The 14,894-nt window shown below is 43.9% G+C and overlaps 1 protein-coding gene across 1 annotated transcript in view; it reads left to right on the forward strand.

Annotated features, from left to right (window-relative positions):
* The window catches only part of LOC119461963 (cation-independent mannose-6-phosphate receptor-like), an 84,226-nt gene that overhangs the window by 65,050 nt on the left and 4,282 nt on the right, over nt 1-14,894 (forward strand). Inside the window, 13 exon segments of the mRNA XM_049672416.1 lie at nt 90-278; nt 1,252-1,395; nt 1,397-1,454; nt 3,504-3,580; nt 4,555-4,712; nt 7,194-7,345; nt 7,566-7,773; nt 9,941-10,024; nt 12,449-12,540; nt 12,543-12,629; nt 13,276-13,382; nt 14,118-14,203; nt 14,338-14,478. Of these exon segments, the coding sequence (XP_049528373.1) occupies nt 90-278; nt 1,252-1,395; nt 1,397-1,454; nt 3,504-3,580; nt 4,555-4,712; nt 7,194-7,345; nt 7,566-7,773; nt 9,941-10,024; nt 12,449-12,540; nt 12,543-12,629; nt 13,276-13,382; nt 14,118-14,203; nt 14,338-14,478 (1,583 nt within the window).

Genomic DNA, 14,894 nt, shown 5'->3' on the forward strand with positions numbered 1-14,894 from the left:
TATACAGCAGAGCTTGATATGACTGCTATTAAATCCAAAGTAATAGTCGCATTGGTGGACTCAACAATAGCTCTATTTGTTTCCACCAGGAGGAACCAGTGTTGTTGGACATTGACAAGGAAAACTGCTTGTACATCTTCGAGTGGAGAACTAACCTTGTGTGCCCTGAGGTTAACAAGAAAGCTGTACCCACTGAGAACTGTACCTTCAGCATCCCCCAGCATGGACTTGGCTTCGACCTGTCTGCACTGAAACCTAACGCCAGCTCTATGTTTGAGGTATGTAAAGCGAAATGCTGGCACATTTTTTGTTCACTGTCAACTGCCACTTTAAATGTTTGAAACAGTTATTTCAAAACACAGAGCAGTACTGACATGACATTTTCGATAAAAAGTCAGAATAGTATGGAACGTACAGGACTGAAAGAATAGAACAGGATCTATTCTTTCAGTCACATACATAATCTATTCTTTCAGTCCTGTGTGTGTTGCGCTGTTGTAACTTTTTAATAGCGTACCAAGTAGGCTAAACACCTGACCTTCTAAACACTTTCTACTTCTCTTTCTATTTTTCTTGTGTGTTAAGTGAATCTAAGCCCGTGAAACCAAAGAAGAATACTGACAAGCATCGGAGAGTCATAAATCATTTACCATAACACTTGTTTCTACAAACTGGTTTTACTTTCCAGTGTGCTTGAGGTGAACGCATCATGATGTTGATACGCTGCCTCGCTCTATTTCTGTGATTGCTGCAGCTGTCACATCCGAGTGCAGTTCGAAAAAATGCGTGCAGCGCTCCTGTTTACTTTTTTATGAGCATCATCGTAATACCTAGCTTTATCGCTACATGACATGATCTAATTTCGCTGCTGGACATGACCTCGCAGCAGTGTCGATGGAGTGTGCATTTTGAGAGCAACTTTAGCATTTCATTAACTTATCTTACGTTTCCAGACCTTCACATTTGCTGAATGTCATCCTATTTATTACACACCAGGAGAGTGTGGTTGAGTTTCTACAACTTTTGAATATATGTCAATTCTCCTTTAATGTCCATGTGAAGCATGCTATGTCGCAGTTAAGCATGGTATGGGCACTCTTTCTCTTGCATTTGCCTAATTTATTTTTATTGCATTCCGCATTAGTCTTGCGCAGACAGAGTACCACTATTGCTTGCCATCTTCTCTCCCTTCATTTCAGTTAACATCAACCTTGCTTTGCTAAACCTGTCACCTGTGCTTCTTTCGTATAGGTGCCTGATCACGATGGCAAGGGCAAATTTATGCTGGATATCTGTGGCAAAGCAAAGCGTGCCAGCTCTGACTGCAATGGCAGCTCGGTGTGCTTTGTTTCTGCTAATGAAAAGATCAACTATGGAACACTGAGCTCTTACACCTTACATTCAGGGGGGCCTGAAGGTTATGTACACCAATGGAAGCAGATGCAATCAAAGTGGTGAGTTGCGTATCTTAAGATACATCCCCACCAGTATCTTACTGTCATACCCGAAGACAAAAATAATGCATAAGCAGTCCCTGCGCATTGCCCTGTGCAGCAATGCTGTCGATGACTTGCAACAAATTATCGAGGACCTTAGTTGACAAAATAGAGTAAGTTTACAGTATAATATTCAGAAGACTAAGGTAATGTTCAATGGCTTGGCAAAAGAACGAGAATTTGTGATTGGCAGTCTGCCTCTAGAATCTGTGCAGGCTTATGTTCACCTGGGGCAGTGAGAAGGAAATCTACAGTATAAGAATAGGTTGGAGCGCATGTGGCAGGCATTATAAAGTCATGAGTGGCAGCTTACCACTATCCATGAAAAGTGTCTAATTATTGCATTCTGACGGTGTAAACATATAGGGCAGAAACTTTGGAATTAACAATGAAGCTTGAGAAAAGGCTGAGGAACCACGAAATGAGTGATAAAACGAAAAATGGTGTGCATAAGATTGAGAGACACGAAGGAAGTCATGTGGATTAGAGAGCAATTGGGGTAGCCAACATTCTAGTTATTTTAAATGTCGCCCATCACTCTTGTAGAGTGATAAGCCCAGCCCTTTGACCCACCCCTTTGGACCCACCCCTTTGAGGGCAGACTCTGCCATTTAGAATGATCGATTTGGTGAAAACATCTTATTCCTTCTTCCGCCCCCCCCCCCCCCCCCCCCACGATGCCTGGGCATTTTATTTTATTCAAAAATATGCGAAGGTGAAGTGATGTTGAGAAAATTGCACATGCTGTTACAGCGTGGAGCGCGCAGCTTTCCATTGACGCAACACCGCTATTTTGGAACTGTCATTAAGTTTGAAGTTTATTGTAGATCTTTTTAGAGTACATTGCATTTTTACACTTTTCGGGACCCAACAAAACTGTTAAAGGGTCCCGAACGATATTAGTACCATGAAGAAATAAACACATTAAACGGCAACAATGGGCAACAAGGATATTTCAAGATGAGATAGGAGCTTTAGATAGCTCCAAAAATAAAAGCGAAAAAAAAAAAAAAGCGAGCAAGAATCGTAAAAACTAGCGTGTACACTAGCGTGTAAAAACTAGCGTGTAAACTCCTCATAGTGACTTGCACGGATTTGAATTGCAGGTGCACATTTTGCACGTGTTTTGGTAGCTGTGAGCTGTGCATTTCTTTGTCCCGGTGACGTTTTGCGATTGTTGTAGGCTGCGTCGCTGGCTCATGTTTGTTTCATTGCAAAATTACAAAATCTTGTTGTAAAATGCAAAATCGTTAAATGATGTAAAATTTAAAATACAACAAAGGGAAAAAAATTGCGTGCGTAACCCTCCCACCCTTTCTATCTCTAGATGTCCATGCCTCTGAAATTTCGTGGGAGAACGCTGAGTTAATATTAAAAGGAAGAAATGAAGTTGAGCAGACCATGACTCTGTAAATACAATACAGGCACATTTAGAACGACAGAAAGCTGAGCTAGTTGGTAAGGTTTCACAATGCGAAATAAAGGTAAGGCATGCAGACAAGGACACAAGAGGAGAGTGTTGTCCACTTGTCTCCTTTTGTGCCCGTGTCTGGACGCCTTACCTTTTTTTTTTGCATTATGCACATTTAGAAGAGCTTCATGCTGGGTTTGTTCGTGTGTTACTTTGACATTCACATTTTTTTTTGTCACAATGCATAGCCGCTTGTCCTGTCTCTTTCTCATGTCAGTCATGTTTTGTGGTGCTAAAGCATGAATGACAATGTAACACAGGCACTTTCCTGCTACATTTGTGGCACCAGTGCTGCTGTAGCCATAGTAACGTTACAGACGTTCCGTGATGTCATCCTTTATATTAAGTACAAAATCAGTGTGTATATCGTATGGCCTTGAACTAGAAAAATACTATGTGGTTCTTCACTTGCGCTTTCAGGACACATTAGCAGTGGCGGTAAACATTCAATCTGACATGCTTGCCTACATTTACATTTTTTTTTTAGCCTTTGACTGGGTACTCTGAGACTTTCATTTCTTTTTTCTTTTTTTCAGAAGCGGCAACTTACTCTGCTGCAGTGAACTTTCAGTGTGATGAGAATGCTGGCATTGGCACACCTGTTTTGGAACATGTAAGACGGCAGTTCTAAATATATTGCCACTTCTGATGGGTTTGCCGACTTAAGGCAGTGCATGATTAGAAGTACTTTGTCTTATTTCATGTTTTACGAAGTTGTTTGTATGCATTTATCCCTTGCAAGAGCAAAAGAATGCATTTTCACTGTGTTTTTGTGTTTGTACACGACACGCATCTGTCAACAGCGGGTTAAAGAGCCGCAGGTGTTCAAAATTAAGTCTTCCACTGTGATGTGACTCGTAACCTACTATGCAGTTTTTAGAAGCTCATACCCTGCATGAGTTAGATTTTCTACGACGATATTGCTGTAATAACCAAATGAAAGTTTGGTCATTATGTCCAGTAATCAACCTCTTAATGTGAAATTAAGGGAAATAGTTGTGACGGAATACTTTATCAGTTAAAACAAGTTTAGTGTTGCTCTTCAGTGTTCATTTTAGGTGCTATATAGCATGTATGCCAATAGCTCCATCAAAATAAACCATAGATTGGCGAAATCTATTGGTGGTGTATTTGTAGATTAGTACAATCAACTGCTTACAGGATATAGGTTCCATGATAAATTTCAATTTCTGCTCTGGTAAGGCTTGTAATTTAACGGATAACTGTGGATCGCAAAACTAGAGGGAAGCTTTGAATTCGATATTCTGTTTTATTACATTTCAAGTTTACAATTTGTCGCTAATATTGTGTAATGCTGCATGTTTATTTCGGTTCTTTTCTTTATTTATATGTTGTCACCCACTCCCCTCTGCAATGCCTCTGCGATTGAGGGTATCGAAAATAAATAAATAAATAAATACTATGACCCCAGGCATTGCCTGTATTCAGCTGTTCTGCGGATCCCATGTGTCGTAAGCTTCCATAGCTAACTGTACATACATGGTTTAGATAGAAAGTAATACATGATGCTGCAAGGATGTTGTTGTTATTCTGGTAACATCTTTCTTTTTTTCCTCCTTAATGCAGAGACATGCTTGCTATTCAACTTTTGTCTGGAAAACAAACTTGGTGTGCGTGCCAGACCACAGGCAGTGTGTGCTCACATCCGGTAATTACACATACGACTTTGGACTTCTGGCCTCTGTAAGCCATGTGAAAAACGTGACCGACGAAGAGGGAAATATGTAAGTATTGCTACTGTTCGTGTGGCAGTGGTTCTCAAGCTTTTATCCATCACAATACCTTTGACCTGGCCGTGAGACATTCAGGGGCTTGCAGAGCAAGCTTTTTCTTCATCTTTTTCTTTTTTTAGTGGGAGAGGCAATGGAGAAATGCTAATTATTAATCCAATTGAGTCAAGGGGGGATGTGGGGATCATAGTGAAAATCGCGGGAAAAATCAATTTTTCGGAAACCACATGTATCGTATCTGCAAAGCCTAATCTACGCTGTATCAAAATAGTTTGGCTGAAAACGCACTAAAAGTGCTTGAAAAAAAAATTGATTAGTCGGTGCGCAGGGTGAGAAAACAGCTTTAAATTGCGCAGTTCACGGAGCCATATCTTGCCTTTCCCGCCACCGAGCGCTTATCTTAGTATCGTTCGAAAGCTCAGTTTCCCTGTTCTGCTTCTCATTTCGGCGGTTGTCGCCATCTTTAACAAACGCAAAAGAAGCGCAGGTCTGCTGGAGGTAGTCACGCGGGCCTTCTGAAGCAAGCGGGCCTCCGATTGGCTGTCGTGCTGAAAGACGTCTCCCCATTGGTTGCTGCTATGGCAGCGGGCATGATGGCAACCACATTTGTCTGCTTCGCAAACCACGCTGGCATCTTCACTTGGCATGCAGAATTCGGATTTCTGAGAGCTCCCAGGTTAGTGATAGACCGTCGCTCATTTGAGAAGAAATTTTGGATGAAGCACCCAGTCGGAATACGGAAGTGCAAGCCTCCTATGGCGAGAAAAATGCGGCAATTGGCCGGAGACGCGGAGGAGCACCTGACTGAACGTGCCACGCTATCTTGCACCGTGCGACTCCAGCAGGAAGCTAACAATCAATCGCACTGTGCCATCAGAACCGATAACTCAGTCGACAGAAGACGTCCCAACAGAGGCTCGCACGCCTTGGCATACGGCCACGCGAATCAGTAGCCGAGATTGCATCGATGGAGGCGACGTGGGTCGAAGGTCACCATCGTCTGCAAAGTCGGTGTACTCATTTTCTGATGCATCGCACGACATGGACACGCAGCCTTCAAGTGAGCCCTAGCTGTTGACGAGCTACGTTGTGATAACCGAAGATTCACCGGATGAATAGTTACCCGAACGTCGCTCCGTTCAGACGTGCTTCGAGCCACGTTTGGACATGTAGTGGCTGTGCAACTCTTTAGTGCCAGTTTTCTCAGAAGTGTATGTTGACCCGATTATCCTGCTTGCAGAAAGCGTAGCACAACTATGGCTTAATGGATTTTCATGAGGTCTGTTGCATTGTATGCCTTGGTAAATTCTCTACACACTGACATTTGAATTACTACCTAATTTTTTTACTCTTTAGCTAATTTGACGTAACGATAACGGCTGCATTATACATACATGGTTATAATGTGCTGTGTAAAAAAAATCAGGTTGATAAAAATATTTGGAGAATGTCACTGCATGAACCATTCCTATGGCTAAAATATAAGAGCAACTGTGGGCTTCTACCATGTTTTTTTGTGACGCCAGGCTTTCTGCAAGTTTGATACAACAATGATGCAAATAAAATTTATGTCATAACTACTGGAGATATCTTAATGAAAATTTGTACTTAGTCATTCAGCGCACTTCCCTAAAGCATGCCAAATTTCATTGCTCTACTATAAAAAATAATGAATTTCACCTCTGAACTCCTTCTCCCCCCTTAGTCCAGTGGAGACAAGCTAATCCTGAACAACCAAACTTGTTTGTGCAGCTGCCAGTATTGTCTGAGTTGATAGATCTCTGTGTGGTTATACATTTCACCTGTGGTTAGTGTTATATATATGTTTTCACACGAAATAATACTGTTCATCAGCGTGGAGGAAAACAATGACACGAAGCCAGAGACTATGCCACAGGCAGTAAAACAGATGATAGGTTTAATGAAACGAACAGCAGCGTGGATTGAAGATCAAACGTGGGTATGTGAAGTTTTTAGTTCAAATTAAGAGGGAAGGAGTGAAGTTATATGCAAAATATGTGAAGAACAGATGAGGTGCCTATTCAGATAACAATGTGTGTCCAAGGAACGGAAGCCGTTGTAGTGGCAGGGGACTAGATGGTGTGATAAATTTGTAATACTTGCGGGCATAAGGATGTGTTTGGTAAGCACAGGAATTTGAAGTTGCCTTTTGATGATTTCACTTGCAGTTAGCATTCTTTGGGAAAAGTGTAGGTTATGTGCTGAAAGTGTGAGCCAACCCAAGGGAGGTGCTCTTGACCAGTTCTTGCATGTCCCTTTGAACTTCCCCAAGGACCCCCGAGATCCATAGCTACATAGTTTTAGAACCATTGTTGTGTATGCTGTGAAGAACATGTGTATTACATGCTAGTGACACTTGCTTGACATATCTAATAGGACTGGTTAAACCAAAGTTTTAATGAACCTTAAGGAGGCTTGCATAGGTACGTGAAAACGCCTTTGCTCTTGTTCCAGATATTGGCTCAATGTATGCAGCGACATGAGCGCAGACCACCAGAATGTTCAGTCTTGTCCAAGCTCTGCAGCAGTCTGCATGCGTAAAAAGGACCACAGTGGACATGACTTCACCATTGGAAAAGCACAATCACTTAAATTATCTTCTCCTGGTAAGTTGAGACCTGGCATTGTTTTCCTCTGCTGATGCTTGATTGGCTTTCTGCATTGAAATCTAAACTGATGCTGTGTACCTTACCTCACAGGAATGCTAAAGTGTTCTGTAAAGTGCCACGTCGTGGAAATTTAACGTGTTGCTGCAAGTGGTTTTGTGGGTGTTAACCTACACAGTACTCAAGTGCTGATGCACTGCTGTCTTGCTTCGGTCGCCAGGTGTTGGACAGGTCAATATGATGTATGGCGGAGGGGATCCATACGTCTGCCACAATCGCACCTCTCAACACCCGTCGACGCTGATTCTGCATGAGTGTATGACCGGTGCCAGTAGCACGGGAGTCTTGGAATTTGTGCGTGGCCCTACACCGGAAGAGTGCCTGTTTGTCTTCAGATGGGAGTCAAGAACAGCCTGTCCTACTGTTCAGTAAGTGCCACCTGCTCATGTTGATTGTGCATGCATGTGTTACCCAGGAGGTTGTGATGTGACCAGACTTGCACGTAAAAACAAGTTACCGATTATAATCAGTTAATTCAGAAATGTAATTGATTAGTGATGAATTACTGCCCCACAAAACTGATTGAGCAATTACTTAAATGTAATCGATAAGTTCTTGCACCAGCTCGTTGTGATGTCATATATTTTGGCGGTGTGGTTCAGGCTTAGCAAATTTTTTTCCCAGTAAAGACGGACTACCTTGTGCTCTGAAAGACCCAGAGGCTTAATCTTCGCAAGTTTTGTGAACTTTTACTGTGCCGCAATGGCCAAAACATGAAAATATACATTGAAGCATACACCATCACAATAACTTACTAGTGCAGGGGTTTTAGCATTAAATACCAAATGAAAGTTTGGTCATAATGTCTAGTAGTCAACCTCTTAATATGAAACTAATGAAAATGGTTTTGACAGAATACTTTATCGGTTAAAACTAGTTTAGTGTTGCTCATCAGTGTTCATTTTAAGTGCTATATGGCATGTATGCCAATAGCTCCATCAAAATAAACAACCATCAAAACTTGTATTATGGCTAGTATATGCCATCACCTCGTGGTTTCATTGCATCTTACTGTAATGATGACGTAGTGAGGAACTACCTACATATAATATTGGCAGAGCCTGTACCCATGTAGTGCGAATGTGGTAAGATCTGTCTTATGATGCGTGCCTACTGCAGTCTCGCCTTCTAGTAAACATGTGCAACATTGCTCTCTTGTGTTTAAATAAAGGCACATTTAAACCTCATTACAACAATGTTACATAGAACATGAAAATACCTTCATTATACAGTCGAATCTCGATAAATCGACCTCGAAGAGGCCCGAAAATTTGTTCGAATTAAAGGAAGGACATTTTTTTTGAAGTATTCGAGCACCAGAGCACGATGCACGAACGGTGCGAGTCGTGAAATATCGTGGCTTGCCAGCGCATAAAGAGCACAACTGCCCACGCCGGCCAACGCTCGGTTCCCCGATAACGGCAGGAAACGAAACTTCAGTGAGCGGACGGCGCCGGCACGGCAACAGGAAGGCGTGCGTGGAGACCGTGGAATGTGAGGGCGGCAGGGAAGCGGATTTGGCCTTGGCAACTCCGTCGCTTCGGTGGCAGTGGCTTCTGTGGCTCTCCGCGCGCGCCCCCTGCCGTGCCGGCGCCGCCCCAACGCCAGCATAGCCCGCTCCCTGAAGTTTCGTTTTCTGCTGTTATCGGGAAGCGAGCGTTTGCCAGACTGGGCCTCCGCCGCTCCAAAGCTTTTGCTCTATGGTGGTGTCTGAGCAATGCCGGTCGGAGGCGCCGCCGCGTTATTTGGCGCGATGCTGAGAGCATTGTCGGCCCGCTGTATGTTTGAATTAACCGTCGCAAATGCTTTCGCGTTTGAATTACGGAGCGTTTTGCCCATTGAAATACACATAACTTTGACGGGACCACAGCGTCAGTTCGAATAAACCGGCAGTTCTAATCAAGCGTGTTCGAATTAAGAAGATTCGACTGTATCAAACATTCGTTACAAGCATACACAATGATGGAGGCCAAAAAATTTTGAATTTTAGATTTAATTCGTTATATCATTGTTCATTAAATGAGGTTCGACGGTATTCTTTCACAGTCTGGCTGCAGCAAACATTGAAATCTTTTATTACTGTATTTACTCGTGTAAGAGCCATACTTTTCTGGTCTTGCACAAGGCAGGCTTATGACTACTCGCTTAATCCTCTAACTGCACGCAGACTGTTATGCAAATAAATGCAGCCACTGGCGTTCTACGTGCATATTTACAGTCGCCAACCATTTTTTCCGAACACTGAAAACCCTCTCGTAGTGGTTTGTAGGAATTAACCAGCACACGTATGCGCGTCATGCCTAGTCAAAATTTGTTTTCCAAATTTTCACACTACAATGTGTGGGTGTGTGGGCCTAACGCGAGTGAATACGGCATTTGCTCTGTCTGCTGGCCTTCTCAGGCCTCGCTTGTGCTTTTATATAGTGCATTGCAAAGGTGGTGGTATATGTGTGGTGCAACGACAATTGCGAAGACCTTCCTATTTTGAAACATTTATAACAAGTTGATAAACCATGTTTTGTTTCTCCATTTCAGGGATATTGTTTACCCTGAGAAAGACGGCATAATTGTTGAGAAGAGACTGAACCTTGCTATGAACTTGTCTTCTATATTAAATAGGTGAGCCATTCTGCATTCTGATACGATAGGTTCTGATATGAGAATAGATTTCTTTTACCTATATGCTCCAGTAACTTGAATTTGATCTGAATTTGTATCCACACTGATATTTGAAGAGGCCCCGACTAGGCTTGCACTTCATGTAATCAAGATAAGTAGCCGACTGAGGAACAAACACCTCACACCAGATCAAGAGATTACGTCTGAAAGTACTACACACTATATACACACAGATATGAACTAGTGCTTTCACGTTTATGTTAGAAGTATCCTCTGCTTTCTTTCTTTTGTAGTGCATTTTGGAATGGGAATGTGTGGGTGCTGCTGAGAAAATTCCTTAGGCATTTTTTGAGGCTCTTGAACACTAATTGCAGTATTGAACCTTTATCAACCTGTCCAACATGTTTTGCTTGTTAGAAACTTGATTGTTCTTGACAAATATTTGTCAGGGTGATTTCCATCATTGGGATCTGGTTCTGCATATACACTTGTCATGGTGCTGCTCCTCTGTGCATTATTTTGTCTTCTTTTGGCAAAAGTGGTGCATTTGTTTTTTAGATTAATCTGTCATTTCAGGTTGATTGAGTTTGTCTTAGTTGCCCCTTAATTTGTATGTTGCACTTTTGTAAGAGAGCTGGACTCGTTATAAAGTCAACGACCGATTTTTCGGACTCCCTAGGGGCTGCGGAAAGGTCCGAAAAATTGAATACAATGGAATCTCGATGATACGATCACGGCTAATACGAATTTCCGGATTATACGAATTTTTCTGTGGTCCTGGCCGAGCTCCATTACTTTGCAACGTGCTAGAGAACGGTTGTTACGAATCGATTTTCAACCCGCGTCGGTTGATACGAATAAACGCCGTCCCACCGACGGCCGCGAAAGAGAACAGCACGCAGTCACGCACTTTCTCCCTTTCTCTTTTGGTGCGGAGGCATGGACGCGGTGCCGGACAGCGCGGAGGCTGCGACTGGGCGCGAAGAGTTTGAAGCGGTGGCGCTTTTGTTGCTTTTGTGCTTTTCCCCGGGGAAGCGCGACTGCCGCAGCGAGCGAAGGTTCGTGCGGTTTATTGCTCGGTTGGCTGATATCGCTAGTCGGTTGATACGAATAAACGCCATCCCACCGTCGGCCGCGAAAGAGAACAGCACGCAGTCACGCGCTTTCTCCCTTTCTCTTTTGGTGCGGAGGCACGGATGCGGCGCCGGACAGCGCGGTGGCCGCGACTGGGCGCGAAAAGTTTGAAGCGGTGGTGCTTTTGTTGCTTTTGTGCTTTTCCCCGGGGAAGCGCAGCCGCCGCCGCAGCGAGCGAAAGTTCGTGCAGTCTATCGCTTCAACGGAAACTGAGCGGCGTAAGCACAGCGCATACAAAGGTCAGAGCCGTGTGGAGATTGCTTTCAAGATACGGTGCGCGCGACAACACCGACAGCCAGCACAGGCGCAAAGTACAAGAATGCATTTGTTGGCAGAGTAGAAGCCGCCGCCCCCCCCCCTCTCCCTCCCTCCCTCCCGCGCTGCCTTCCCGCTTTGCTCCTGTCGCGTGGGAGATTGCGTCGCCAGTTACCCTTGCACCTGGTTGCAAGATACGCAGCACAGCGTCCCCCCCCCCCCTCCCTCCCTCCCCCACCCTCACGGGCTTTTGCACGCTTTCCATTGGTGAGGATTACAAAAGTGGAGTCAGGTGCTAACAGCGGTTAATTGTTTCATTGAAAACAGGGCTACGAACAGCAGGAAGCTTAGTGGCGACCGTCAAAGCAGCTAGGCCTAGCATTGCCGCAGTGGTGGTGATGGCTGCCAGCGAATCTGCGTGTGAGAGCGCCGGTTCGAGGCGGCGAGATAATCAATGTCGTGGAGGTGGTGGCTTCGATAAATGCAGTTTCGGACCTGCGGACATGACAAAAAGTCCAGGAAATATGACGGCGACGGTTTCTTGCGTCCGAAATTTCAGACGTTCTGGCACATTGACTCTACAGAGTACATGGCGGTGCTGCGAAGGCCTCCGAAATATCGGGCATGGCCGAAAAAACTGGGCGTCCAGAAAATCGGTCGCTGACTGTAGTAGTGATTTAGCATAGGTGACATTTTTCCTCAGGTGGTTGTGGCATAACAGGGTTGCACCTTTTTCTGTTCCAAAATGTCACTCGGTGGAAAATGCCAGTTGCATACATTTGCTAGTGTAAGGCAAATAAGTCTTAGAGAAATGTGCTTTCGTACCAGTGATTTGCATAATTTCGAGCTGCTTATTAGGCCTCGTTTTTTTTAGTTCATGGACCTTGCACATGCACTGAACTTGCAAATGTTCTTCCATTGTTTGGCATGACAAGAACTGCCCCCCCCCCCCCCCCCCTTTTTGTTGTTTGGTGCATTACCTTTGTGTGTATGGTTGTGCGTGCCAATGTTTTTGTTGTTGCTGGTTGCATGCAGTGCATTCAATGTGTCTGAAAACCGAGGCAAGGACAGCTACACCTATATGGTGAGCCTGGGAGGACCTGTTGCCACTGGCATTCCTGGAGCTTGCATGAAGCCAGCGTGTGCCAGTCCAAGGATGCTACTGGCTTTTACAGAGACATCGGCAGTTTCAGCACCAAGAAGTTTGTTGTCAGAGGTAACATGGCTGCACCTCTTTTATCGAAAACTCCATATGTGTCGCTGACTGAATAACCTCTGTACAGTTGAACCTCTTCATAACGAAGTTGTATCTGATGCAAAACTGCCTTCGTTATAAGCATATATTCGCTACACACTGATAATGGCGAGAAATTTTTGTTTAGTTCGTTATATCAGTGTTTGTCATATCGAGGCTTGACTGTATTGGGGGCCTCTCGAAACTGATCATTTTTAGGGATTTTGCTCTCGGTACATGCCAGTTGGATAAATGGGTGGGAGCAGATAGTGCAAGAGGAACTTGTGCACAGGCTAGTCAGCGGAATAACTGCTGTCGCAGTAAATGAGCTCAGAGCTGCAGTAATTGTAGAAGTTAGCTGGTGCTTTACATCTCTTGATCCTTCGTGCATGGAACAACTGAAGTGTCTAGGTTGGGCCATTGCTTAGTTTTAAATGTAATCTTTGTTTTTTTTTTTATTGAACAGTTAACTAATGCTGGACATGCGCTGCCAGAATCTGTTGTCGTAAAGAGTTGATTTGGGAAACTCAGCATGATGTTGCCACCTGTCTTTCATAGTCGTGTGCTTTCTGGCTTGCCAAGCCTCGACTAGCCTCTACAATTGAATGTGTTTGTGTCCTGTTTGTAGGAGCGGATTTGCTGCTTGAAATGGAGTCTCTGGGCAGCAAATGTGGCCGAACGAATAAGAGTGTCAAGTCTATCATCAGGTTTGACTGCTCCAAGTCTGCTGGCCTGGTAAGACACTTGGGTGCCTTGTCACAATGACACATTTTGCTGAAACCTGAGATGCATTAAGCTCATGACAGTGACAATATGTCAGCAATGTTACATTGCTGATGTGATGTGCATACTGCAAGATGCCTGTGGTTTCACGTCCACAGTAGGCTTAGGTATGCATGCATAGCAATTAGTCCAGCTAGTTCACTGAATGTCTTCTTTTCTGAAGGTTATTCAGCCTGCACAAAAATTATGCTGCTGAAGGATAGGATTTTCCAATACTTTTCTAACCCTCATCTAGGTTTGGTCAGTTTGTGATTGCTTTTATTCAGAAAATGGTAATAAAATGTAATTTTCATTGCGAACTGAAAGACCCAATTTTTGTGCAACTTCAGAGAAAGCCTACAGCTACCGGAGGCAAAGGCATAAGGGGAATTGAAATGTTTAGTCCTGGAGGGAAGCTTAAATCTGATGCAGGGCCTTTTAGATGTGTGATAAAGAAGGTGAAGGAAAGCAATGAAAGCGACTTGGAACTCCTCAATCTGTAGGAACTGAACGAATTTCTGCACAGCCCATGTGATCATTTTAAGCCTGCTAAGTTTTCAGAGGTTAATAAATATAGTGCTGTTAAGCATTTGTACTTGTAGCATTTATAATATTATTTCCTGTAAAGTTGAATTTTGACACGCATCAATCGTATTGTGGCCCATGTCATTTTTGCCGTCACTGAATTGCACGTCTTCTGTTCCTCAGGGTGCACCCGAGTTTCTTTACGAATCGGGAAAATGTCACTACCTGTTCCGTTGGGCAACAGCTCACGTGTGCTATAATAATTTCATGTAAGTCTCACTTTATTCTAAAATGTGCTAAGAAATTTACGCATTCGTGGCTCTCGCCTCCTCATTTGCACGCAGCAGTAGTGACCACCACAAAGTGTGCTGTCCCTGACTGTTCTTGTTTTTTGTATTTCTAGACGGCTTGTCGAACCAGACTCTGATCGCCTTGTCAGTCCAGCTTCCGTGTCATCCAGTGCCACTGTTGGGATTGTTACTGCTGCCGTCATTGTCTTCGTACTTGCATCGGCTGGCCTGTACCTGATGAGACACAAGTTGAGGTGCGTGTACGTCTTTTTTTTTTTTTAATGAATATTTCTTTGAGTGAAAGTGCAGTTAAACTTTTCATGTAGTCCCAGTGCTGGCATGCACTGCTGCCCAATGTTATGTCTAGTCATTGCTTAAATGTTACAAGTCTAAATATTGCGTTCAGAGCATGGGCTTTCGTTATCTAGGTCTTGTGTGTATAGGTGACCCACCCCGGTGACTACGGCATTGTGCTGCTGAGTATGAAATCTTGGGTTTGATCGGGCCGTGGTCGTGAATGCAAGAATACTCGTGTACGATGCTTTGGGTGCATTCAAAGAACCCCAGGTGGTCAAAATTAACCTCCACCATTACGTCCCTCAGTGATTCCACTCCTGCGCCAGCTGCGCCAAACCAGGGAATTAAAATTTGCAACGTAATGAGAGGGCGA

This window comes from Dermacentor silvarum, chromosome 8 (genome assembly GCF_013339745.2).
Source record: "Dermacentor silvarum isolate Dsil-2018 chromosome 8, BIME_Dsil_1.4, whole genome shotgun sequence".
Lineage (NCBI taxonomy): Eukaryota > Metazoa > Arthropoda > Arachnida > Ixodida > Ixodidae > Dermacentor > Dermacentor silvarum.